The sequence below is a fragment of the Dryobates pubescens genome, chromosome 28 (genome assembly GCF_014839835.1).
Source record: "Dryobates pubescens isolate bDryPub1 chromosome 28, bDryPub1.pri, whole genome shotgun sequence".
Lineage (NCBI taxonomy): Eukaryota > Metazoa > Chordata > Aves > Piciformes > Picidae > Dryobates > Dryobates pubescens.
Genome location: NC_071639.1, coordinates 8,279,284 through 8,306,807, shown reverse-complemented (window position 1 = coordinate 8,306,807; position 27,524 = coordinate 8,279,284). Strand labels below are relative to the sequence as shown.

Below are 27,524 nucleotides of genomic sequence, written 5' to 3'. Positions count from 1 at the left end.
GGTGCGTGGGGGCAGACGTGGCTGTTTCCGTTCGAAGCTCTACCTGCGGGCGCCGCCGGTAACAGCTTTCTGCTCTTCCATAGCACCGTTACCGCAAGAACCTCCGAGTCTTTTGCCAGAGAGTGAACCCTCCCAGCCATGCGTATGTGAGAGGTAAGTGGTAGCATCCTTCTCTTGCACCTAGGCAAGCTGCGAGACAGGAAAAGAACGATTTTCCCCATGCAACTTCCTGCCACTTTTCTTTTTGTCGGTAAAAGTCCTAAGCGACCCGGGAGCGCAGCTATGCACCCGGGAAGCTCAGTCTCCTCAGCCCCAGGAAGGCAAGCTGCAATTCCTGTAGCTGGCATTGTATGAAAGCAATGCATCATCATTTGGTGCACCTCATAGAACTCTGAAAAGGCAGTTTGGTAGGATGAACGTAGCCATTCTCTCTGCTTTTCTGCCATTGCCTCTTGAAACAATGTAAAGCTATGACATTTCCCTGCATCTTAGCTGGAGTGGGTTATTTTTCGGTTGTAAGCAAAGGCAATGCAAGAAATAGGTACAACTGTGAACGAGGTACGGGAAGTAATGCTGTAGGTGGAGACTAGAAGGTCAATTGCAATTTAAATAACACTAGACTTCTAGTGTAGTCTTAACAACAACAAAGAAAATGTTGGCTGAATGTTGCCCCATTACGTTTATCGGGCCAACAATTATTATAACTCACTGCAGTATTTCACAAAAGGAACAATTCAGCTGAAGGGCAGCAGTGGGAATCAATAATTTAGATGCTGTTTATTACTCTGAAAGACTCTTGCTGGGTAGCCTCGGGCGAGTCACTCCACCTCTCCATGGTTCTGCTTCCTTCCTCATAAAATAGATAAATGTACTTGCTTGCTTCACAGGGGTGTTGAGAAGTTCAATTAATTAATTTGTTTCATAACTACTTGGAGATCCTTGGGTGCATTTTTCTACAGAAGCGCTAAGTATTATTTAAGCTTTGAGTTCTTTTGCTGTGTGTCAGTGCTTATATGTGTTCTGTCAGTGACCTAAACTAGCAAAAGTTTTCAGTGGAAGTTAGCAGAGCGGTTCTGGATTGGGATTTTCTTGGCTATTGATAAACTTCACCAGCACACTAATATATGGTGCTTGAAGCAAATGTCATTTTTCTTCTCTTGTTATTCAAAACAAGCACTGTAATATTTTGCATGATTTTGAATTGCCATGGAAAAAAAGAAAAGCCCTGAGTGATTTAATGTGAGAGCAAGAAATAAGAATGGGTTTTAAATGCATCTGATTCCTCTGCTGTGGAGGTTGGCCTCCAAAGGCATTTGGAGCTGTTGTCCACCGCCTGTTCGTACACAATCTCTTGTAAAACCTGTTCTTTGGTCATAGAGAATATAGGTTGCAAAGGAAGAAATACATGAGCTGAGCAAATGGATGATCTGTGGTAAAAGTCCATGGATTCTGGTTGCCTAAGTAAGCTCAGTTTTTATTAACAGTGCATGTTAGTGACTCTAACTTGATATTTAGTAGATGCCTGCACTGCAAGAGGGGAAAATGTGTTTAATTTCCTGGCTAAATGTTAGATGTGATTTTCATAGATTGCCTGCAGTTCTAAGTGAAATGGAATAGCTGAAGGCTGGTTGTAGAGGAACATCTTGGTTTGGTACTTCAGTGGTAGAAAGTGGTGGTAGAAAGTCATTCCCGTTACCAGGCAGCTATTGGGTTGTGAATGAACGTAGTGAGGATGCATGCGAGTGGAGAAGTGGTCACATCCATCAGCATCCAGCAGTCTGAGCTGTGAGCAGTAGGGTTAAATGAGGCTGGAAATGAGTCTGTAAAACCGAGGTGTCCCTTCTCTCAGCAGTGTTTGCGTTCAGCTAAAACTGGAGTCACATTCTTATGGCTTGTGTGTGGAAACTTGCACATCTGGCACCCACAACATAACTCTAGCAATGAGCAGAACGAATTTCAGTTACTACTGCTATTGTTCCTGAACATTTTGCAAGAAGTAAAGCCCATTTTCCCTGCTTTATTTTCTTTCTGAAAGGATTTGGAAAAAAACTGAAGGGAGAAACAGCTTTCCATGACCATTGTTTCCTGGTTTAGACTTGGTAATCCCAGTGTCTGGTGAGTGAAGGAGAGTAGGACTTCTGCTTAGCAAGTTGTTCTTAAGTGCTAAATATTGTATCTCAGCAGCAAGTTTGTCTCAGATTGTTTGCACCTTCTTTGCTGTCTCCATTCAAGTTGAGGTAGATCAAAAAGCTTTGTTAGAGTAGTGTAGTCCCCTGAAGCTATTAAACCACTTGCCAGTTTGTGTTCAAGACTGTAGCCACTTACTTATTTTAAGTAGACTCAGTATTTGGTGTAAAGTCCTTCCTTTGAGCTCTGTACCCGTTGAGTGTTAGCCTGACCCAGCCTGGCTGGGATGTGGTATGTGTTATCACAGAATGATGGAAGCATAGGGTTGGAAGGGACCTTTTAAGGTCATTTAGTCTAACCCAAATGAAAGCTCCCCAACTAAAGGAGGCTGCTCAGAGCCCCATCCCACCTGGCCTGGAATAGAATGGAATGGAATGGAATAGAACGGAATGGAATTAACCAGGTTGGAAAAGATCTTTGAGATCATGGAGTCCAACCTATCATCCAACACCATTTAATCAACTAAACCATGGCACCAAGCACCCCATCCAGTCTCTTCCTAAAGACCGCAATGGCTCCAGGGATGGGGCTTCTACCGCCTCTTTGGGCAATTTGTTCCAGTGTTTTGTCACTCTCATTGAAAAAAAAATTTCTTCCTTATATCTAGTCTAGTTTAAAACCATTATCCTTTTCCTGTCAAAAAACCCAAAACTTTGTGCTCTTTGGCCAGACTCAGTTATCTGCTCAGGATGGGAAGAGAGCAGAGATGGACATTGAGGACTGCTAGGGAAAAGGAAATTTAGCTGGTGTCACCTGGGACCTTTCTCATGAATCCTTTGTCAGTAGAAGTTTAGCAGAAGCGAAGTGTTGGTAGTGGAGAGCTGACCAGAGGGGTCTGGTCATTTTGGGAATCACATGAATGACAGAGCTCTGGCTCTGTTGCTGTTTTGCTCACATCAGGTGCTGACATTACGCTATCAGCTTCTCTTGGGACATGGTCAGGTGTGAAAGCCTGGGAACAATGCTGCCATTATGTACATGGTCTGGAATTACCTTTGTTTGGCCTTTCTTTCTGTTTTTCCCCTTGCTTAGGCTGACAGAGTACACAGGCAGAACCTGCAGAAGTGTTGTTTAGAGCAGGCAATGGATTTTAGAGGCCCTGCTTACTTAACTCAGGCAGGTATTGTATCTCAGTAGCAGACAAACATCATTTCAACATGAGATCTTTCACTAGGGTTGGCCTGACTTAGGTTATTTTTCAGAGGGACTAGTTACTTTTATCAGAAGTACTTTAAAAGCTGAATATTTTATGTAAGCCTGGATTGCCCTCTCAAGTGTGCTAATCAAATGGCTGCCTAAAGTATTTTCACAAGTTGCTCGGCTGTGTTTCTGTGGCTGTTTTGTCATTTGAAAGCTTTTAAATCAGATCTGTGCAGCTGTGGTGCATCACACTTCTTGCCAGAACGATCTGTCAGGTTTCAGTTCTGCTCTGTGAGAGACCCTTGCTTGTACAACTCGAGGTCAGAAATAGAATGATACCATTCTAAGTCTCAAAGTGAAGCTGTAATTTGATGGCTGTGTTTGCCCCGACTCACACAAACTGTTCATGCCAACTGTGAGCAGCTGAATTTTGCAGTAGCTGAAGTTTGCCTTTGAACTCCTATCTACTGCTGAGGCTTCTGTCCAGGAAAATGTGATTGTCACTTTTTCTCAAGGCTACTGTGATTTTTTTTCAAGGGTATTCTAGGCAGCAATGAGGACAGTAATCAGTGAATCACAGAATGGCTTAGATTGGAAGAAACCTTGGAGAACATCTACTCCAACCTTCCCACCATGGGCAGGGAAGCCTCTCAACTAGACTTGGCTGCTCAAGGCCACATCCCATCAGGCCTTGAACAGCCCCAGGGAGGAGGCATCCACAACCTCCCTGGGCAACCTATTCCAGAGTCTCACCACCCTCCAAAGTAATAATCCTGAAGGAACTACAGGACAACATATTTTATTGTCTCTCCAAGTCTGCACCTTGAAAAAAACAGCTGCACTTGGGGGCATACCTATTAAATCTATGGGGGGAGAGTGGAACTAGATGTTATATTGTAGATACACACAGAAACTGGATAATGAGGTAGCAAATGAAAGCAGCAGAAGTGACAACAGAATTGTATCAATAATAATGAACAGCATACTGAAAGTTAAAGTCAGAAATGGACACACTAGTCACAGTTATCAGAAGTTTCTGGTGCTGTTATCAGCGGTGTGAAGGGGCTGGATCAGGCACAAGGAGGAATTCTGTTTTGACAGCAGTAAAAGTGGCTTTCCCTTTTTTGCATGTAGGATTTTCCTTTTTTCAGTTCTTTGTGCCTCCTGGGCATTGCAATCACCCTCTGAAAGTTTTCCAGCTCTTCCTGTGCACTTGGTCCATGCAGAGACCATGCTCGTGGTTATCACCAATCATTTTTCCCTTTGCTCGTTTCCTCTTGTGAGTGCAGTTGTGCTGCTGGGTTGTAGGATGCTGTCAAAAGAAACCCTGAAGGTGGCTTCTGATACCCCACACCAAAGGATTCACAGCCTTGCAGACCCCCTGTACAGGGGAAGATGCTTTGTGTCTCCAACTGTGCCAGGGGAAGGTTAGGCTCAAGGTGAGGAGAAAGTTCTTCACAGAGAGAGTTGTTAGCAGTATCACAGTATCACTAACATTGGAAGAGACCTCAAAGATCATCGAGTCCAGCCTGTCACCACAGACCTCATGACTAGACCATGGCACCACGTGCCACATCCAATCTCCTCTTGAACACCTCCAGGGATGGTGACCCCACCACCTCCCTGGGCAGCCCATTCCAATGAGGAATGACTCTCTCAGTGAAGAACGTTCTCCTCACCTCGAGTCTAAACCTCCCCTGGTGCAGCTTGAGACCGTGTCCCCTTGCTCTGGTGCTGGTTGCCTGGGAGAAGAGACCAACCCCTTCCTGGCTACAACCACCTTTCAATTCTCAAACTGTCTTCTGTTAGTGTTAGCATCTGTGAAAAACATCCCTGCAAAAAATAGAAGCAGCTTCAGTTTTAGTTATCAAAACGGCCTTTGAAAAGTACTTCAGGATAAAATGCCAGGGCTCCAAAGGAAGTATTTTTGTGGTAGCTTCTATTTTCATGCCTTTGATGGTAAAAGTGACTGAGCTTCCTTCATGGAGTGTGGATGCCTTACCGGGCATGTCTGTACTGGTTGGGAATGATCGCCTTCGGATATCAAAATGTCTTTCCTGTTTCTCCTATGCAGTGAAGCATGGAATAAAAGCTCTCAGTAAGGATTAGGAATAGTGATGTTAGTACAACCAAAAAAAAAAGAAGAAATGTTGAGAAAGCATTTCTCCAGTAGGATAAATTTTGAAGTAGAAGAAAATTCCAAACTCCCAGGTGATGGTTTGGGCATGCAGATAATTTAAATCTCGTTTTCGCTCGAGGCGAAGAGGAGGCTGTGCATTAGGCGCGCGCTGTGCGTGCCCCGTGAACTTAGACATGCACAGAGCTAAAACAGGCAAATAAGCTTTTAAATTAAAGGAATAAACAGATGAAGCTTCCATCACAGATACCATACACATCCTACAGTAAATGTGGGAAAAACCCCACTTTGCAGTTGCTGTCCCATCTGTAGCACGATGGAGAAGGAATGCGGCCCTCCATTGATCCTGGAGTGCTGGTCTCGCCCGGCTCTGTGCTGCTCTCAATAGATCCATTGAATGTTGTGTGTGGATCAAAGGACAGACACAAGTTTAAATCTTGACTGCTGACCTGACGCCAGATACTGATAATTACTATAGGAACTGTGGTGGCTTTTTTTTAACTCTGGCTGCTTTTATGATTTTCATAGCACAGCTGTTACCCAGACATCCTGTAAATTGAGACAAATCTTCTTTCAGGGTATTTTGGATCGCTGCAGAGCAAGTGCACTGCCAACACCTGGGCAACTGAGTTGTGCTTTATCATAGATCTGGTTCTGACTTACATTTAGGAGGTCAGTTTGTAAGATTTGAAATACCTTTGACATTATATAATTGTGATGTAGCAGATTTCTCGTGGTGAAAAGAGGAAGAAATGAAGTAATGTCCTCTGGTGGTTAAGGTGGTAATAGGTATTTTTCATGTTCTAAGTAGTGGTTTTTACACCTTTCCAGCATTCTTATGGGAGAGACAGATGGTCACTCGTTTTATCTCACTGACCAAAAAAGCAAGGTGGAGGAAGGACTCCAGACTGATCTTATCTTGGGACATGGGACTTTCTTGCACTGGTGTCCAGCCTTGCAGCTTTAAGAGGGTCTCAGCAGTGCTACTTGTCCGTGTGGGAACTATCGGGCTGGAGGCTTTGGTCAGTAGATTTATTGTGACTGATACAGTATAAAGATAAGTTCATAGTGTTCTTGGTCCCACTCTGTCTGCTGCCTAATTTTGCTGTATCAGATGTGTTTCTGTGAGACAGTAGGAGCCAAGTCACAATGCTGATGTGAATTAGTCTTTACTGACCCTTTCACCTCTCGGTTTTTTTTTGGCTTATCCTGCATTTTTTAGTACTTAAAGATACTTGGAGTCATTTAGAGGACTTAATTGCTTTGATGCCTGTAGTTCATGGAAGTTTTAGTCACCAGAAATCCCACCTTTGGTGTTGCTGGCTGTAAATGTTGATGAGATACCCATGTCAGAGGTGTGTCATGACCTAGTGCTGGAGATGCTAGCAAAGACACCTGTGATTTCTGCTTTTTAAGCAAGCAGTGTTATCCCAGCAAAAAGCATCCACAAAGCATAATGGTCTTCAGAACTTTACATATGTGTGTGTTTTGTGATAATCCACAAGGAGGTTGGATTGTTTCATGGCCAGCTGATGGTCCTAACAGTGCTGGCTGGTCTTTCCTCATCCCTCTCCCCTGCTGGAGTGGCCCTTCTGTGCACATGTGGCAGCAGTGAGCAGCGTTGCTCTTTAAGTGGTGTATCCATCCAAGTTTGTTTGGTAAACTTAGTTGTATAAACCAATGTCCAGATTAGAAGGCACTGAAATAGTTCAGATTCAATTATTTATCTTTTTTTCTAGAATAATTTTTTTTTTTCCCTGCTGGCAATAGAGTGGAAATCATAGCAAAAGCTCTTTCATTCCAGTACTAAGAGACAACCTTTTCAAAGCACATTGTGTTATTAGCATTTTCTTCCATAGACAATCACCCTTCACTCTCCTCTTCATTTTTATTACTTTATCAGGTCAGGGTTTCCAAACTGGATAAAACACCCTCTTTTTCAGAAAAGGTTGAGTTGCTTGATGAAGTTTTTTGTGGAGGATGTGCTAGTAGTGATGTAATGTAATCTGAGAGTAAAAAAACTCTTTTAACTTTAAAACACCTGCTGTTGTGAGTGTGATTTAAGCAATCACAAGGCCCAAGCTCCTGTTCTTTTGAGCCCTGTGCATCAAATTTGTAGCAGGTTCAACTCACAGCTGGTAAGTTCAAGCTTATGCAGTCAGTCATCTGTACATGTCTGGCTTCACCAAGCTATGCAGATAGTCAGAGTTCATGTGTGTGTCTTTGAGGAGTGCTATGTGGTTTTTAAGCCTTCAGGTTGCAAGTAAGTTAACTAAGGAAGCCTCAAAGTGTAGAGTTCAACTCAGCTGAATTCAGCTTCCCTGGTTTGGGGTTGGTGGCTCCTGCCCTCCTCCCCCTCCTGCCCCCAGCACATACATACCATAGTAATGAATTCTAAGTAGTCTCTAAACATTACTTATTTTGATCACCACCTTCTTCTGAAGCTCCTTTGGTGCTTTTGCAAGCTCCTGGTGATTTCTGGAGTGGTTTTACAGGTAACAGGAATGAGCGTAGTTTCTAAGCAGCTAGATTATCATCCTGCTGCCCATCAAGCCCTACAGAGTGACCTGGATGACTCTGAATGTAGTGCAGATCAGGCTTCCAGTTACAATGTGGTTAGTCTAAACTGCGTGGTTGCTTCTCATATACAAGGTAAAGAAAGGGTTTGCCTTCACTGATAAAAACACACATACGAGAGGGGAGAAAATGAGTGGGCTCATTGAATCCTTCAGATGAGGGCTATGAATTTTAGACATCCCTGGAGGTGTTTGATGATGGTGAAAGGCTGGGAAATGTGTGTCCAGATTTACAAAGAAGACATTTTGGGAAACCAAATTGCCTAACCTGTGCTTAGAAAGGCCCTCATTTAGGGAATCCTGAAAACCATCCCTGCATTTAATGGATGTGCTTAATTCTCATAGACGTGCGGAAGTACTTAGAGAAATCAAACCAAGGAAAAGAGAGAAGAATGCTGGGGTTCTTGCTGCTAGCTGGGATTTTTCTGTGATTGTGTAAGCTAGGAAACTTCTCTCTTATGTTTGCTCATCACAGAAAAAGGCCTTCTTCTTTTTTTATTGCTTCTTTTAAAGATATTTTTTTTTCCCCCATCTGCTCCCAGTTCTGAATCACAGAATCACCAAGGTTGGAAGAGACCTCAAAGATCATCAAGTCCAAAGGATCACAGAAGCTTTAAAAACCAAACAAACTATGATGTTGGGGTTTTTTTAATTATGAAGAAGCAGTTACTTCCAACAGTTACAAAGGTGACATCATATTTCAAACATCTTGTACTGGTTTGGCTGTTTACTTACTTTCAAATTGGGATTGGACGTGGCACTTAGTGCCATGGTTCAGTAGTCAGGAGGTCTTGGGTGACAGGTTGGACTTGATGATCTTTGAGGTCTTTTCCAACCTTATTGATTCTGTGATTCTATTCTGTGATTTCCCTATTTATAGAGCAGATTTGAATATGTTTGGATAAAGTGTGCTGCTTGTTTCATTGTATGTGTGTATGTGGTGAGATGCTATGTAGCTATAGTAGAAGTATTGCCAACTACACCACCCTGTGATCTGCCTCATGTGGCCTGTAATGATTGGTTTACATCCAAAAAAGGGCAAAACTTACTTCAGACATGCATTAGAACACTATGAAAATGTCATCTTCCACTACTCTCTGTTAAAGCACTTGTGTAATATAGAAATGGTAGAGGGGGCAATATTATTTTTACCCCAGACAGGAATGCACAAGAAAAGATGTACTTGGCCCAAAGAGCCTTCCTCCCAGATGAATTAGGAGCTGAACACAAGCACACAGAGGGGCTGTGTACTCAGTAGTCATGGAGGGACCCAGCCTATCAAGGCTGTTTCATTTTCTATGCACTGATCAGGGACATTTTTGACACAGGATATGGGTGTCTAAATAAGGGTTTAGCAGCCTGTGTTTCTGTTAGAAAATTTTGGCATGTATAGGTAGGGAGCTGTGGGGAAAAATAAAAGGTTGCTTTGTACTTCAGCTCCTTCGGAGTTTTATGACGGAATCCTATGAAGCAGGTTTTCCATGGAAAAAACCCCCACTTCATATTTGGTTTTTGGTTTTCTTTCCTTCTATCTATTTCTCCTTTTAATAATTGAAAACTACTGTTCATTATTTACATAAAACTGTCTCCCTTGGGTCTGCTTTCTGTAACCTTTCCCCTTGGAAGAATTCTAGGAATTTGCTGGCTTTCCTCAGGGGGATCCTGGCTGTGTTTTATCTGAGAGTTCAGGCTAGATAGTTGCTAATTTTATATGAAGTAACTTACTATGTTTAAATACTTGCATTTAACCTCTGCATAGATATGTCATTTGAGCACAGTTGGAGAAGCCATTTATGTAGGGAATTACTCATTTTAATTCAACATTCAGCCTTAATTCAGCCTTCTTAGTAGCTGGCAGGAGTTGTCTACATGCAAGATGGAGACATTATAGTAACAACAACAATAATAATAGTCATGAAAAAAAACTAAATGCCCTGAAGGCAGGGTATTTCAGATGTTTTTTCCTAGGCTCTGCTACTTTCTCTTCCTCTTTTTTATCTTTCTGATCTGCTTCTTTTCTTGAAAGTGAGGACGTGTCAGAAGCAGAGGCCTCAAGCGCAGTATAAAATGACCCCAGCACAAACCTCCAGCATTCCTCATCCTTCCCTCTCCGGCTGCTAGCATCAGCCAAGGCAGCACACAGGCTTGGCTGCTGCCAGCACAAGCTCCCTGGCTCTCCCAGATCCTCCTCCCATCCCACCCTCCTCCTCTTGCCAGTACAGCCAGCACTGCTGCGTGTTAGGCACGCTGCACTTATTGGAAGTCTGAAGTACAGGAGCTGTCAGTGTGATGCTTCACTTTGGATCAGCTACTAGAGAGAAAGATGTGGGAGGGGGAGAGGCTTTCTTTTAAGTGCACTGGGTATTTTTAGGGTGAATTGCTCAACAGTTATTTTATCTGAAGTATTCACACAGAAATTGTTTGAAAGCTACCTGAATAATGCTTGAGGTGCTTTATGCCCAGATGGAACTTCCTAGAGAGCAACCTGAACTACACTGTCTCACAAATTCGTCTTTCTAACTTCCTCTTTCATGTCCATCTGCCACAGCATATTTCAAAGATGGTTTGGCTGCCACTGAGACTTGGAGATCTGATGCCACAATGAGGACTCACACACGGGGAGCCCCAAGTGTGTTTTTCATACAGGCAGTTTGCTTCGCCTTTGCCTGCGGCGCCAGGGAGGACCCGGACGCGATGGTTCCTTTTGTCAACGCCAACTATGACAGCTACCCCATGCTCTACTTCTCCAGAGGAGACGTGGAGACTCTGCGTCTCCAGGCTGCCACCACACACCAGCACATTGCAGCTCGTCTGCTGGAGGCAGTGCAAACCATGGTGTCCAATCCCCTGGAGTACCTTCCGCCCTGGGACCCAAAGGAGTTCAGCGCTCGGTGGAATGAAATCTACGGCAACAACCTCGGGGCGCTGGCGATGTTCTGTGTCCTCTACCCTGAAAACCTCGAGGCCCTCAGCATGGCCAAGGATTACATGGAGAGGATGGCAGCTCAGCCTAGTTGGTAGATTTTTGTCTTTTTTGGTTTTTTTTAAACAGTTGTTGTTGCTTGCAGCTGGGGGGAGTGGGAGGATGAGTCAATTGCTTGCATTATTTAATTGGTCTAACGTTCACTTCAGCAGCGATTAATTTGCTGAGCGTGTTTGCCCTCATCTGAACCAAAGCTGTTTACCTTCACTGGACTTGCCCTGCTGCAAATCAATGCTGACAAAAAGGAGCATGGCCCTTTGTGTACCATCCTAGTACAGTTAACCAAAAAAACAATCCAAACCCACTTCCAGTCAGAAGGCAAAGTCTCATGCCTGATTTGTGGCAAGGAATGCTAAAAGTGTTGATTTTTAATCTCTTTCTTAATTCCAGACTCACACAGATCTTGTGTGTAATTCTTCCTTAGGAGGCATTCAGGAAAGACCTGAATGAAAAAGATACAGATGGAGGTAAAATGGTACAGTTAACCAAAAAAAGAATCCAAACCCACTTCCAGTCAGAAGGCAAAGTCTCATGCCTGATTTGTGGCAAGAAAGTGCCAAAAGTGTTAATTTTTAATCTCCTTCTTAATTCCAGACTCACACATACCTTTTGTGTAATTCTTCCTTAGGAGGCATTCAGGAAAGACCTGAATGAAAAAGATACAGATGGAGGTAAAATGAATTAAAACAAAGGTGTAGATAAAAATGACCTATGAGAAAGGTATAGGTAATTAGGTGTAGATAAAAGGGCCCTATGAAAAAGGGATGTTTCAATGTTGGGGTTCCCCTACACCAAGTATTTAAACGGCAAATGCCACAGAAACAGAGGAACTAAAACAAAAGAAGTAGGGGATGCACTGAGCTGAAGTTGCTGGCATATCACAAAAGAGAGGACACACAGGAGTTGGGAAGGAAAGTATTGGCACAACAGGATGGTGGTAATTTCCAGAATCTTCCATTGAAGCACAACAGTACAAAGCTTCAGTCTTGCTTACCTCCATAGGCAGTCTGTGTTTCTCCTGGCACACTGGCAGAGGGATAGAGCTGTACATAAGTGAATTCAAGGATGTCTAACCATCTCCAATGGGATCTACAGACTTCTCCAAAGTCAACACATTTCTCCCCAGTGTTGTTGTTCACACTTTCTTAACATGCTTTGGGTAGTATAAACACATAGTTACATGGACATCTGTTTTAAGGAAATAAGAAAGAGGAGCAGTGATACTTTGAGTAGTGAGACGTAGTTGTGTCTGTCTCATTTTCTACATCTCTGTCTCAATAACCTCACTTCAGTTCCATGTCTCCTGTGATTCCTGCCTTGGATTGATTGTGGTTCCCCTTTCCCTTGCCATAAAGCTGTCCTTTGTCCCAGCTGACCAAATACCAATCAGAACTCTGTAGGTATCCTATTTCTTCTTGGCTCTGATAATATTTACCTCCTTTAAACTACTGTTTTTCTTAAGCAAGTATCTTGTGTTACTGCAGCGAAAGAATTGCTGTGCTTTTCCCATCTTTCCAGGCTGGCCTGCACATGTCATTCAGCAAACAATCAAGGTTTAGTCAAGGTTCTCCACTTTGCTAAAAGTGGGTGCAGTGTGCTTAGTAGAGGAAGGAAATCAGAAGTAGTAGAGTAGTAGAGGAGGAAATCAGAAACATAGAATATAGGTCTGGGCTAAGCTGCCCTTGTACAACCTCCAGCTGCCAGCTTTTCCAATGCTGTGACAGAAACATAGATGTGGTTTCCATTTTTGTTTTTCCACTGAGAACCTATGGGTGCGTGTTCTCAACGTGGAGTTCACACTGTAGCTCCATCAGTGATGGCAGTAGCAGAGATCTCTCTCCCTTGTCCAGCAGTGATTTTGAGGAAACTGCAGGAATGTCATGTCTTTGAGGCATGTACTGCTCTGTCTGGCTTGGCACAAATAGGTCAGAAGCTGAAGGAGTGGACAGACAGATTATGTAAATCTGGTTTTCCTAAGAAACTCAACTACAAAGTGTCAAACAAAGTAAAAAGACACTTCTCTGTTCAGGGTAAGACAGACTAGGAGGACAAACACATCAAATAGTGGGGCCTACAGAAAAGATGGGGAAGGACTATCAGGGTGTGTAGTGATAGGACACAGGGAACAGTTTCAAACTGCAAGGGGACAGATTTTGATTACAAAGTAAGGAAGAAATCTGTGAGGGTGGTGAGAACGTTTGCCCAGAGAGGCTGTGGATGCCACATTCCTGGAAGTGTTGAAGAACAGGTTGGATATGACTTTGAACAACCTGATCTAGTGGAAGGCATCCCTGACCATGGTAGTAAGGTTGGAACTAGATGGTTTGAAAGTTATTTCCAACCCAAACCATTCTGTGATTCTATTGAGAGCTGGGGCCTGCACTCTGCTAGCAGGAGTTCAGATGTTATGGTGTCTAAAGCACTGCATAAAACTGTACATGAACTGTTCTGGCAATGATTTAAAAAGTAAACAAATGCAAAATTATCCACTCTGTTTAGGCTTGTTTAGTTTCCCTTGGACTTTGGGGAAAATAACATTCTGGGTGATATATTATGAATGCTATCCTTATTAAATAGTCTGAGGACACAATGTGTTCTGATCAGGAGGGTGAAAGGAGCTAAAGTTTGGAGTCTTGAATGTTAGGAGTCTCATCTGCCAAATCTCCTTATGTCATTAGAGCTTGTCCAGAGAGGTTTCAATAAGATAAGTAAATCAGAGGAACTTCCCTGTCCCTAGACTTCCTTTATAGCATAAGCACCTAGACTGCCACGTAAATTGCTCCAGAAATGGCTTTTTATCACTGACAGATTGATCAGCATGTGTTGGGAAGTTAAATCTGGCAGTCTCAGAGATTCTTCATTGGCAGCTTGATTCTTTCAGCAGTATAATCTGGATTTCTTCTGACTTCTGCTGACAGGGCATTGACTCTAAAATAGTCTTAGAATTAAAAGCAAACAAACAAACAACCAGCACTTGGATGAGAATTTTTGTAACAACATTAAAGAATGGTTTTAAACTGAGCAAGAGTAGGTTTAGACTGGATCTTAGGAAGAAGTTTTTCAGTACAGGGGTGGTGGGACTCCCTTGGTGGCCCAGGGAGGTTGTGGATGCCTCCTCCCTGGGGATTTTCAAAGCCAGGTTGGATGAGGCTGAGTCTAGTTGAGAGGTGTCCCTGCCTGTGGCAGGGAGGTTGGAGTAGATGATCTCAAAGGTTCCCTCCAAGCTAAGCCATTCTGTGAATAAGGAAGATTTAAGCCTTAACAGAAAACAGAAGTGTATTTTGGTAGTGTGTGCAGTAGTTTGGTAAAATAAATACAGTTTAAATGTCACTGGTTATTTGTTCCAGAATGCCAGGAGATTAGGGAGGCTGACACTTCAAATTTCATCTTTGCATTTTTGAGAACGTGCAATAATCCAACTAGGATCCACTCTTTCAGGACACAGTTATGAGAAAGTCTGCTGGTAATTGACCCATGCATGGAAGGGGCACTTAATGAAGCACTTTTATCTTGTCTCATCTATTACAGCAGTCATTTTATATCACATAATAAAGTACACCCTTAACTGAGTTCCCATTCATGTGGGCTAACGGAGCCTGAGCCTTTTGTCATAACATCCCATGCTGATAGGCGTGCTGCTCATAACAGAGCATCTGTAATTGCTACATCCTGGAGTGGGTTTACATTTTAAAATAAACAGAGGGCCAATGGCTAATAGCTAACTGTAACAACCACCCAAAATTACATGGGAACAGATAATGTTTTGGAGACTGGCAAGAGCAGGGAAACGTAGTGCACTAATATTTCACTAAAACTTAGATGAACCTCGATGGTCTTGCCTGTGAAACTTAAAAGCCTGTGAAACTTACAAGTAAATGACTTGTTTGCTGTTCCTGGGGTTTGATATGGCTAGGTGCTGGCTACAATCTCAGGGGAAGTTTGTCCTTGTATTTAAGCTGGATTATCTTACTTTCCAGAGAACAGAGGATATAGATGTGTTTTCTGGCATTTTATCTCTGCCTGGCCTCTAGAGCACTCCCACCAGAAGTGTGTTTTTGGCTGAGGGGCTCTGTACTCGTGATTCTTTCCATATGCTGCCTCAGCCTGTTCCTGCCCTGAGTGCAGTGATGTAATTGGAGTCACACACTGTGCAGAAATAAGAGTCCAGCCAGATACTACGTTTTGGACAAAGCAGTGAAAAACTCACGTCTCTGCTAAGTCCACCTTTCAAACAAACGCCTCAGAAGTTCACAAATTCTGCACCCTTCTCCCAGCAGGAGAGACCTCCCCATCTGCAGCTGCCAGACAAGGGATTTCTGTGCCTCTATATTTTTTTTTACACATACCTAACACCCTGTTTTTTAAAGACAAGTATGCTACCAATGTGCAGTAAGGTGTGGGATTTGACAGCAAGCCTGGCTCTGGGTTTCAGAGGGGAGATAATTGCTTTCAAGTTGATTCAAACATTCCAAGGAAACAGCAGTGAGTAAGGAGAAGCTAACAGGAGGCTTCAGCATGAGAAATCTGTGACCTGATTGACCAGCAATCCTATAGCCTTCTGTTAGTCCCTGTTCATTAAAAGTATTGGGGCATGCAATAGGACTGTTGCTGTTCATATCCAGATAGTTCTGAGTGTTGAACAATATGGATTACAAAGTAAAAACACATAAACACAATAATTGAATGTGCAGACAAATGTAGAACTCAAATCAATTCACATGTGCCTGGCTGAAATCAAGCGAATCTCTGTGCTGACACCACAAATTTAGAACATCTGTTTGACTCCCCATAAGCAGCCAGCAGTCCCATGCAAAGAAAACTTAGGAGGGTTTTATAAGGCTGTGGCATAGAAGTTAGTAGAAAAGAATTTGGGGGGATGCTGAGATACAGGCTCCTGCAGGGAGGACAAAAAAGAAGAGTAGGAGGATGAATTTGGTATCTGGAATGTATATTATGTTAGTGAGTGAAATATCAAAGCCTCCTGCTGTTTGTATCTTTTTCATACCTGGCATTTGAAAACAAATTGTGCCTGACTATGAAATTCAGTGGCTAGCTAGCTGGATTTTGAAGAGTTTCTCTGTGCCTTCTCTTTCAGCTGATAGGATCTCTAGGAGACAAATTGGCACTGAAGTTCTGTGGTAGCTACAGGGAGCTCACTTTGTGGCATGCCTGGTATAGAACTTTGCTAGAAAAGAACCAGTGGAGGCAATGTGTTGAAATAATAACAGAACTAAATTGCTCTGTCTGCTTAATATGCCACTGAGAGCTACTAAAACAGACTCAGTTCTTGTTTATTAATGTGTCAACACAGAGGGATCATGATTGATACTAAGAGCGAGCCCAGTGTGAAAAGGACTCTGGTGATCAAAGCCAAAACCGGGAAGAGGATCTGCAAGAAGCTTCAGAGGAAGCAGAATGATGATCGTAGACCTGTGGGGAAACAGAAAAAGAATCGAAAGTAGATGATGGTTTCCAAGAGAGTAAAGTTTTAGTTGCCTCCTCAACAGTACAAACCTCCTTTTATAGTAAGCTCTTGAAACTTCTGAAAAATATTGTCAGTATGTTGCCTTTTGTGCAGCCCTTTGCCTGTCAGCACTCCTTTGCCTGTCTTCCCATGAACTGAGCTGCAGTGAGGACAGGCGCATCGGCGTGGCTGCCGTTGAAACATGAGTGGTGAAGAGATAGGGGCAAGTTTGGTTTACATTTGGACACAGGAAACATAAATCCTCGGTTTTTCAAGGCCATTTTTTATTCTTAACGTTTTTGTTGTTGCAAATGAGTGAACACTTAAGTTGTGCAGATAATAAGGGTTTAGTTCTGGCAGCCAACCAGAGAAATGCAGCAAGGGTGAAAGCTGGGAGGTTGTTGTGGATGAAACAGATCTTTTCACGTATTTTGGTTGGGTTTTTTCCTTTCCAAGACACAAATTGGAAGATGTTGTTCCATTAGTGAAGAGACTATTTCATTTGAGCACAAGAACATACTTTCATTTGGAGGTTTTTTGAGGAAAATACTGAAAATTGAATGTAGTTTATAAAAGACGTGGTGGTGGTCTCATTCCCTTGGAAGATATATTCCTTCTTGGTATGTCTAATCTTTCTGGCCACAGATGGCTATTTCTGTCCTTTGCCTGACAGGAGGTTTAAAGCTTTGTCTCCTTCCCCCAGAAAGGGGCCAGAATATCAGCAAGTGTCCACGGAGTGCTAGGGCATTGCCACTAGGAAGGCTGTACAACTACAGAGTTGACTCCAGGACCCCTTCCATGCCACACATGCATTTCACACTTGGCATTCACTGTGCATTAAACTCAACCATGCTGTTAGCTAGCTGCCATGTCTAAGACAGATTGCATGCAAATGCACTGAAGGCCAGTCCTTGAACTAATTTTCACCTGTAAGCCTTTAGAAAAGAGCCCTGACTCATTTCCTTTGCATCCACCCAGTGAGAGAGAGATGTTCAGCACTGGGGAGTCAGTACTGGCCTGTTTCCTTCAGTCATTAGCTTCATTTGCCCTCAGCCTCCAAGAGTCACTCAGCAGTAAGTAATTTGTCATGGGAAAGTTTGGAGCATTAAACTCCAGGATGTGGATTACTTGTGTAATATACGTGTCAGGATGTGCTTAATGCTTCATTTTGTGTGCAGTGATGCTGTGTTAACACAGAGGAGAGAAATCAGATCTCACACTGCCTGGAAGGGTGCTCTGTTTGTCAGGTTAGAGCCTGTTATTTTCCTTCAATTTGTTGTAAAGAACTGTACACAAAGTGAAGGGAAGGTGATGAGCAGGGAACTCACTTAAGCAGGAGAGTTTGATTTAAATCCTGCCTTGAGCTGGGCACACAGTGGGTTTATCCCTCTTGGCTGATATTTCTTCGAGAAATGCCAATACTTCTGGTTTCATTAAGGAAGTAGTTATTAGTAGAGAGCAGTAAGAGAAAAACACAGCAAGCCCTTTCTACTGAGGAAAGAGACATGAGCAGCTTTAGGAGAGTTGTCAAGAAATGGAGAGGTTGTGGTAATTGTGCCATATTTTTTCTTGGCTGTGCTGGTATTATTGATTTTTACTTCCCATCCAAAATGTTACACAAGTGATACAGAATCATAAAATCATTAAGGTTGGAAGAGACCACTAAAGTCATCAAGTCCAACCATCAACCCACCACCACCACGTCCTGAAGTGCCACACACGACTTTAGATATGCAACTGCATTTAGTGAAGGTGGTCTAAGCCTCAGAGAGTGCAATGCATGTGTGATGGTTCTTGGCATCATAGACTGACAACTGAAGAACTGTCTTAACCTCCCCCAACTTCAGATCCAATGTACAAGGTGGCCAATCTAAAGCAGATAATCACATTGCACCATGCTAAAATTCTCAGCACACTTCTTAGCCAGGAACACCACCATGATCCATGATCCCTTTATTTCTCCAGTTTATTAGTGGAGGATTTATACTAAGCTCTTAAATGTTTAATATAAAGTAGCAAAAATATTTTACATGACACACATGAATAGAACTTAAAAGAACACCCCAGACTTTGGATTTTTATGGAGCTTCATCACTGGGAGCAAACAAGTTCAGTACTTTTTGGAATGGAATGGAATGGAATGGAATGGAATGGAATGGAATGGAATGGAATGGAATGGAATGGAATGGAATGGAATGGAATGGACCAGACCAGACCAGGTTGGAAGAGACCTTTAAGATCATCATGTCCAACCCCTCATCCAACACCATCTAATCAACTAAACCATGGCACCCCATCAAGTCTCTTCCTAAACACCTGCAGTGGTGGCGACTCCACCACCTCCCTGGGCAGCACATTCCAATGGCCAATCACTCTCTCTATGAAGAATTTCTTCCTAACATCCAGCCTAAACCTCCCCCTGGCACAGCTTGAGACTTTGCCCTCTTGTTCTGGTGCTGGTTGCCTGGGAGAAGAGACCAACCCCCTCCTGGCTACAACCTCCCTTCAGGTAGCTGTAGAGAGCAATAAGGTTTCCCCTGAGCCTCCTCTTCTCCAGGCTAAGCAACCCCAGCTCCCTCAGCCTCTCCTCACAGAGCTGTGCTCCAGGCCTCTCCCCAGCCTTGTTGCCCTTCTCTGGACACATTCAAGAGTCTCAATGTAAATATATAGCATATTTCTTTACTATTTCAGAGCACTGTAGTTAATAGATAGCCCTGAAAACTCCTTTTTTTTAACCCAGTATGTTCAGTGCAGGCCTATGGTATACCAGACTTTCCCACGGTTTATCAGCCAGGCTGTTTACCAGATGTGACACTGGAGATCCATGTGAAAAATGAGGGTGTAATTCAGATACAAAAAGCATTTAGTGCTTGCTACTTGACCATTATTCTTGTGAATCTTGTTCCACATTGTTTGGTGTACATTGCTGAGTTCCAAAATAAAGTTAATGGAGGTCCACTGATTTATATCACCTTAACAGTTAGTGCTTCAAGAGAGCCTCATTTGATGAACAGATGTTGACCTTGGGTTTGTATGTGTAGAAATTAGGATCTTTAAATCATGGTCTTTAATTTTCTCTTCTCTGCCTTAAATTCTATACAAGCCTTACTGTACAGAATTACAGTTTCAAGGAAGTTGTGACAAAATCACTTTGCCTGACCCAAGGTGGGTAACTATGCCAGTGTGTAGGCTTAGGATGACTAACATAGGTTCTTTTCACACTGAAAGGTTGGGATGGTGTTTTTGAAGGAGTCAACCACCTAAATGCAGTGAGGGAGCTTGGTCTCATTAGCTTGGAGGAGACTGAGAGGTGCCCTCATTAATGTTTATAAAGATATGAAGGGCAGTGTTGGGAGGACAGAGCTAGGCTCTGCTCAGTGATGTACAATGACAGGACATGGGGCAATGGGTTCAATATGGAGCAGAAGAGGTTCCATGTGAACATGCAGAAAACCTTTTTCATTGTGAGGGTGACAGAGCCCTGGAGCAGGCTGCCCAGAGAGGTTGTGAGGTCTCCCTCTCTGCAGACATTCAGAACCCACCTGGATGTGTTCCTGTGTGTCCTAGGTGATCCTGCTCTGGCAGGGGGGTTGTACACAATGATCTTTTGAGGTCCCTCCCTCCCTGTGGTTTAGCACTTCCTTTGCTAGAAGAGTGCTTTCTATTTCATCTAAAGTGCCACAGAGACTAACATGCATTCCCATACTATAGAATTTAATGCAGTATTGCATTTGAAACTTCATCTCTACTTGTATCCTTGAATGCATTTGGGAGACAAAGAAACAGCATAGTGAATTATTTTACTATACTTGCTTTAAAGTCTCATAGCCACCTTTAAGGAATTTATCAACATTAGGTTCCTTTGAGAACGAAAAAGATTTTTGGAGGAGCATAAACCATGGGATATTACTTCCTCACCAAAATGGTGTGAACCTTGCCTCAGATAAATAAATCCTGTTTCTGTTCTATCAATATTCTGCATGTCTCTTTCTCCAAGCAAAACCCTGAATGTTGCAACACTTAACAGCTTAATCTTTCTAACAAAATGAATGAGCTTTGAAGGTTAATGTTGTCCATACCTAGGGCAAGAGAAACAGTGGTCTCAGAGATGTGGTAAGTAGCTTAGTACTGTGTTAAAATTCAACATGAACTGCCTGGCTTCACGGGTGGAGACATTAAGTCATACACAGCTCACGGTATGGCAACAGAGAAAAATCAGTAGGTGGAACTCAATTAATAGACATTTTTCTTTGTTGACAGGCTAGTGAAGGATGCCCCATGGGATGAGGTCCCTCTTGCTCACTCCTTAATTGGTTTTGCCACTGCGTATGACTTCTTGTACAGCTATCTTAGCAAGACTCAACAGGAGAGATTTCTTGAGGTCATTGCCAACGCCTCGGGATATATGTACGAAACATCATACAGACGTGGATGGGGCTTCCAATACCTCCACAACCACCAGCCTACCAACTGTGTGGCCCTGCTGGCTGGAAGCCTGGTTCTGATGAATCAAGGTATGTTCTAAACCATAGGAATGTTTTTCTGAAGTTTATCAACTCAATCTGCCATTTATGCAGCAGAGTTCAGGAAGCTATAGAAATGCTTATGAGAGTACAGCAGGATTAGGTTTGCTCTTTGGCTGCTTTTTATTTCCTGAACAGAGAAAAGCCTGTGGGCAGGTGTACAAGGCACATGCCTATACACCTGTGTATATAAATTTTCTTATCTAAATCATAGAATCATAGGATGGCTTAGGTTGGAAGGGATCTCAGGGATCATCTACTCCAACCTCACTGCTATGGGCAGGGACATCTCTCAACTAGACTTGGCTACTCAAGGTCTCATCCCACCTGGGCTTGAACACCCCCAGAGAGGAGGCACCCACAATCTCCCTGGGCAGCCTATTCCAGAGTCTCACCATCCTTGTACTGAAGAACTTCCTAAGATCTAGTCTAAACTGACTCTCCCTCAGCTTAAAAGCATTCCCCCTTGTCCTGTCTCTAAACACCCTTATGAAAAGTCCCTCTCCGGCCTTCCTGTAGGATCCCTTCAGGTATTGGAAGGCAGCTCTAACGTGCGCCCAAAGTCTTCTCTTCTCTAGGCTGAACAAGCACAGTTCCCTCAGCCTATCCTCATAGCAGAGGTGTTCCAGCCCTTGGATTATCTTAATGATCATCTTAAATGAATCTGAAATTCTGACCTCACCCTTTGTAAGAATGAAAAGTCCTCATGTGTACCCTGTCCAGTCCAGATTTCCAGACAAGGTCTTTCAGAGCAGAGAATCAGTAAAGAGCAACGCACATGGTCTCCTCACACATTGTTGTACAATAGACATGAAAGTGGCAGTAGAATGAAGCATGTGTCAAAACAGAGTATGTGTTGGTAGAATACCAGTTAACTGCAGCTCACAAGTCAACTTCTTTGTATTTTTAAACTCCTTACCCCGCTGGTGATCATGCCAGTGCAAAATGACCGAGTGGAATATCTGCAGTGGGGGAGCCCTCTAGTGGGAACCAAACTATGTTTTCATAAAGCTTTAACTGGAAATGCAATAAATAGTCTTGGCCTGGCTCTTCCTCTTGTGCATGTCCTGAATGCATTAAGGACTTTTCCCTCTTAAGATAGAAAGCGTAATCCCAATGTTACTAGCAAAAGAATCACAGTATCATAGAACGGTTTGGGTGGGAAGGGACCTCCAAAGGTCATCTAGTCCAACCCTCCTGCAGTGAGCAGGGACATCCTCCATTAGATCAGGTTGCCTAGAGCCCTGCCAAGCCTGACCTTTTCCTTGCTCATGTGACCTTGCTTTGCTGTGCTTGAACACCTGGTTTATTTTTCACCCTAGAACTGCAGGGAGGCTGCAGTGCTAGGTTGTGTGTTAGAGCCCTGGATTTCAGATTCCTTGCTGTAGAGGATCCCACTATGGGAGTACAGATAACATAATCTATTGTGTCATTGTAATTAGGTTTGCCAACGTCTTTTTCTTCCAGGCTACCTTCAGGAAGCTTACTTGTGGACAAAGCAAGTGTTAGCCATCATGGAGAAGTCAGTGGTCCTGCTGCAGGAGGTGACAGATGGTTCCCTCTATGAAGGGGTGGCTTATGGCAGTTACACAACCAGATCACTCTTCCAGTACATGTTTCTTGTCCAAAGGCACTTTGATATCAATCACTTCAGCCACCCCTGGCTCAAGCAGCACTTTGCATTTATGTACAGGACTGTCCTGCCAGGTAAGTCATTTGGGTGAACGAAGATGAATCTGAACAGAATCATAGCATTGTTTTGATTGGAAAAGACCTCTGAGATCAAGTCCAACCACTGACCTAACACCACCATGGCAACAGATTTCATACTTGAAGAAGATAATTTTTCCCCCTAAATAATCTTTTCCTTGGATTTTTACTTTAATCCTCCATTGAAAAATAATCCTTGTTTATCACTGCTTAATAGAAATCATTGTTTATTAAACTGAGTCCAGTTCTGGGCCCCTCAGTTTAAGAAGGACATTGAGACACTTGAATTCATGTCCAGAGAAGGGCAACGAGGCTGGGGAGAGGCCTTGAGCACAAGCCCTACGAGAAGAGGCTAAGGGAGCTGGGATTGTTTAGCCTGGAGAAGAGGAGGCTCAGGGGAGACCTTATGGGCTGCCCAGGGAGGTGGTGGAGTCCCCATCCCTGGAGGTGTTCAAGAGGGTATTAGACATGGCACTTGGTGCCATGGTTTAGTCATGAAGTCTGTGGTGACAGGTTGGACTTGATAATCTTTGAGGTCTCTTCCAACCTTGGTGATTCTGTGATTCTGTGACTTTTAAAATCAGTCAAAAGATAGGAACAACATTTTGGAGGAAAAGCAATGTTTTAGAATCTCTAGTCCCTCAGACTGTATTTTAGCATCTCTGAAGTCCTTGTTGTGACTGAAAGATGGAGGTGTACAAACATGAAATGACTTCCAAGTTAATAAATACTGCTGATCCCTTCTAGCTTTCAAAATAGATCTAGTTTCAGGCAGCCTTACAAGTTTTCAGTGATGGTTTTCTGTGATTTATTTGCAGGACAATTCATGAGGAACTTAGAGTGTTCAAATTCCTGATTGAAAAGACAGTAGAGACTTTGTTGGCTTTAAGAACCTCAGCTCTAGCTGTGTATGTAAGGGGCTGAAAGCAGCTTTGACTCCATGTGAGTCCTTGGCATCTACTGGGAAGAGGTTCCTAAGGGCTAAGTGAACTCATGCTTCAGTGTGAAGCTTGAAGGTTATTATTATTATTGCTGTTGTTGTTAAAAATTAAATAGTGGTTTGGTTTGGTTTTTTTCCTTTGGGAAAACTCTGGTTTCTTGCTTTAAAGAGTTCAGACTGACATGGGAAAAAGTGAAAGCCATAAAGAGAAAGTTACCTTTGCCACATCTGAGTGATGAAAGGAAGTAGATGGGACATTGCTTCCTAATTTTTTGTAGTATTTTGACTGTGTGTAGCCTACAGCTGAAGAAGAAAGGTGAGTATTCATGTCAGCTACAGCAGAAGGAAGCAGCTCCTGTGTAACCTGGTTATGGCTCATTTACAAGTGGTTCTGTAATCATCTGCCAAGGCTGTTTGTGTTTGTATCTGCTGGCTGCTTGGCTTTGCTGTCGTGCTCTACAAATGCATCATTGTACGTTTCTTTGTCCTTTCTTACATTTCTTTTCACCTTCTCCCAAGGGTTTCAGAGAACTGTAGCCATTGCAGATTCCAACTACAACTGGTTCTACGGGCCAGAGAGCCAGCTGGTGTTTCTGGACAAATTTGTCATGCGCAACGGCAGCGGGAACTGGCTTGCAGAGCAGATCAGAAGGAACCGAGTGGTGGAGGGCCCAGGGACACCATCCAAAGGGCAGAGGTGGTGCACTCTCCACACTGAATTCCTCTGGTATGAAAGGGAATGAGTGGGCTCAAAAGGAACCTGACAGCTGTTTGCTATTAGTGACAACTCGTTATCTTTAGACTTGCCCTGTAGAAGCAGAGATCAGGCTAGCCATGTGCAACCCAGAGAGTCAGCTGGCTCCCAGGGACTTCATTGCTTGGTGGAGATGCACAATATATGTTCATAGAATCATAGAATGGTAGGGCTTAGAGGGGACCTCTGCAGGTGATCTAGTCCAACCCCTCTGCTAATGCAGGTATGCCTGCATCAGGTTGCACAGGATTGCATGGTGGGTTTTGAAAGCTTCCAGAGTAGGAGAGCTCACAGTCTCTGGGCAGCCTTGTCCAGCGTTACAGGGACCACCTTGGTGTGGTCCTACATCTGCTTTTGTGTTTTCCTTTCGTGGTCTATTGCTTTCATAAAAGTACAAGCAGTTCCAAAAGGACTGAAAATTTGCCTGCATGTATCCTTCAGTTTATTTGGTCTGTTTGCACAGATTTTAATCCCCTTGTGTCCTTTAATAATTAATTAGGTGAATATTTAAAGCATAATTTTCTTCTAAAAGCTGTAAGTAATAATAAAGTAATGTAGGTAGGAAGGCTGCTCTTAGTTGGTGTTGCACAGTAATTTGCAAGTTATGCTTAGGAAAAAAATCATCCTGAGAGATCTATATTTTCTATGCAGTTTCCAGCTCTGCAGATAATCAGCTCCTCTTGGCCAAGCGATCAGTATGAGGTGCAAATGTTGACTTCTAGTGCAAAATTAGGTTTACAGCCTGGTCCTGATGTGCCTCTCTTCAGGATTTATATTGCAGCTTTATGATGCAAACCAAAATGTGTCTAGTTTGAAATTAGTGGTACTGTTCTTCTTGGACTGTAGAAGGATTGCTTGCTTTAGAAGTGGAGCAGATGCTTTCAGCTGTTACTCTCTAAAAAGCAGGCGGCAAATGTGTACAGGGTTTAGTATGTGAATTAGAATTAGAGTTAGAATTAGAATTACAATTATAATTACAATTACAATTACAATTAACCAGGTTGGAAGAGACCTTTGAGATCATCAAGTCCAACCTATCATCCAACACTTATCAACTAAACCATGGCGCCAAGCACCCCACCCAGTCTCTTCCTAAACACCTCCAGTGATGATATCATTACGACTAGTTCACTCAGGAAGCAAACATATTGTTAGCTTGCTCCTTGGTGTAAATAGTGAATGGCTTTTTGAGTTTTTGAGATGCTGATCATGGAATCACTGAAGTGATTTTTAAGCCCATTTTCCTTGTCTTTACTGGCAGGTATGATGCAAGTTTGCGCTCCGTACCTCCACCAGACTATGGGGTTCCTAAGCTGCATTATTTTGAGGACTGGGGAGTGGTGACCTATGGAAGTGCTTTGCCAGCAGAAATCAACAGGCCTTTCCTTTCCTTCAAGTCAGGAAAGCTGGGAGGACGTGCAATATATGATATTGTTCATAAGAACAAGTACAAAGAGTGGATCAAGGGCTGGAGGAACTTTAATGCTGGCCATGAACACCCGGACCAGAACTCCTTCACTTTTGCTCCCAACGGTGTACCTTTCATAACAGAAGCTCTGTATGGGCCAAAATATACCTTTTTTAATAACGTGCTGATGTTTTCCCCTGCCGTGTCCAAGAGCTGCTTCTCCCCATGGGAAGGGCAGATTACGGAAGACTGTTCCTCAAAGTGGCTTAAATACAAGCACGACTTGGCTGGCGACTGTCAGGGACGAGTGGTTGCTGCCGTGGAGAGAAGCGGAGTGGTTTTTATCAGGGGAGAAGGAGTGGGTGCATACAACCCTAAATTGAAGCTGAGGAAACTGCAAAGAAACCTCATCCTTCTCCACCCCCAGCTTCTCCTGCTGGTGGACCAAATCCACCTGGAAGACGACAGCCCTCTAGAGGCAGCGACCAGTTTCTTCCACAATGTGGATGTGCCTTTTGAGGAGACGGTGGTGGACGACGTCCATGGGGCCTTCATTCGGCACCGGGACGGGATATACAAGATGTACTGGATGGATGACACCGGCCGCAGCGAGAAGGCCACCATCGCCTCCAGGATGTACCCCAGGGGCTACCCCTACAACGGAACAAACTACGTGAACGTGACGACCTTCCTGCGGCGCCCTGTCACCAGGGCCATTTACCTGTTCATTGGGCCCTCTGTCGACGTGCAGAGCTTCACTGCCCGTGGAGATTCTCCCCAGCTGGATGTTTTTGTCACCACCGGGGAGCACGCCTACGCCGTCTACCTGGGGCCCGTCGAGGACGGCTCCCGCTCTGCCTTTGCACAGGTTATCGCAGACCGCCAGAAGATTGTCTTCGACCGAGCCTCTGCCATTAGGAGCTCCACGGTGCCAGAAGTGAAGGACTACTTAGGGATCGTGGAGAGGAACCTGCAGCATTTTAAGCCTGTTTTCCAGCAGCTTGAGAAGCAGATCCTGTCTCGTGTGCGCAACACAGCTAGCTTTAGGAAGACTGCCGAGCGCCTGCTGAGGTTCTCAGATAAGAGACAAACAGAGGAGGCCATCGATAGGATATTTGCAATCTCGCAGAGGCAGCAGCAGCAGCACAGCAGAGCAAAGAAAAACAGGAAAGTAGCCAAAGGCTACAAATTTGTCGATGCCGTGCCTGACATATTTGCACAAATTGAGGTAAACGAACGAAGAGTGCGGCAGAAGGCACAGACTCAAGCACAGAAAGAGTTACCTGTAGATGAAGATGAAGAAATGAAAGATCTTCTGGATTTTGCAGATATCACTTACGTGAAGCACAAAACTGGGCTGTCCATCAAGGGCCGGTCAGGGCTGGCGCAGATGGTGACGACTGCTCGGAGCAGCGCCCCATCGATATCGGCGTCCTACACTCGCCTCTTTCTGGTTCTCAACATTGCCATCTTTTTTGTCATGTTAGCAATGCAGCTCACTTACTTCCAGAAGGCCAAGAGACTGCACGGCCAGCGATGTCTGTATGCAATCCTCTTAGTAGACAGCTGTATATTATTGTGGCTGTATTCCTCCTGTTCTCAGTCACAATGTTAGCAGAAGACCTCGACTAGTCGACCAGTTTATGGTCATATATGTCTATGCAAAAGTCATTAACCCTAATAGGGCCAAAGTTTTATCTTT

The 27,524-nt window shown here is 43.6% G+C and overlaps 1 protein-coding gene across 3 annotated transcripts; it reads left to right on the top strand.

The window, feature by feature from the left end:
* The first annotated feature begins 88 nt into the window (after nucleotides 1-88).
* DSE (dermatan sulfate epimerase) lies at nucleotides 89-27,524 on the top strand. 3 transcript variants are annotated; one of them, XM_009897390.2, is made up of 6 exons: nucleotides 89-153; nucleotides 10,589-11,057; nucleotides 20,748-21,001; nucleotides 22,478-22,717; nucleotides 24,180-24,387; nucleotides 25,676-27,524. In XM_009897390.2, exons 2-6 carry the CDS (start codon nucleotides 10,642-10,644, stop codon nucleotides 27,435-27,437), a joined length of 2,880 nt encoding a protein of 959 aa, XP_009895692.1. In that variant the 5' UTR covers nucleotides 89-153; nucleotides 10,589-10,641; the 3' UTR covers nucleotides 27,438-27,524. The 3 variants fall into 3 exon arrangements, with proteins under 3 accessions (XP_009895692.1, XP_054030077.1, XP_054030078.1); XM_054174102.1 differs by lacking the exon at nucleotides 89-153 and having other exon boundaries at nucleotides 10,939-11,053; XM_054174103.1 differs by lacking the exons at nucleotides 89-153; nucleotides 10,589-11,057; nucleotides 22,478-22,717; nucleotides 24,180-24,387 and having other exon boundaries at nucleotides 20,919-21,001.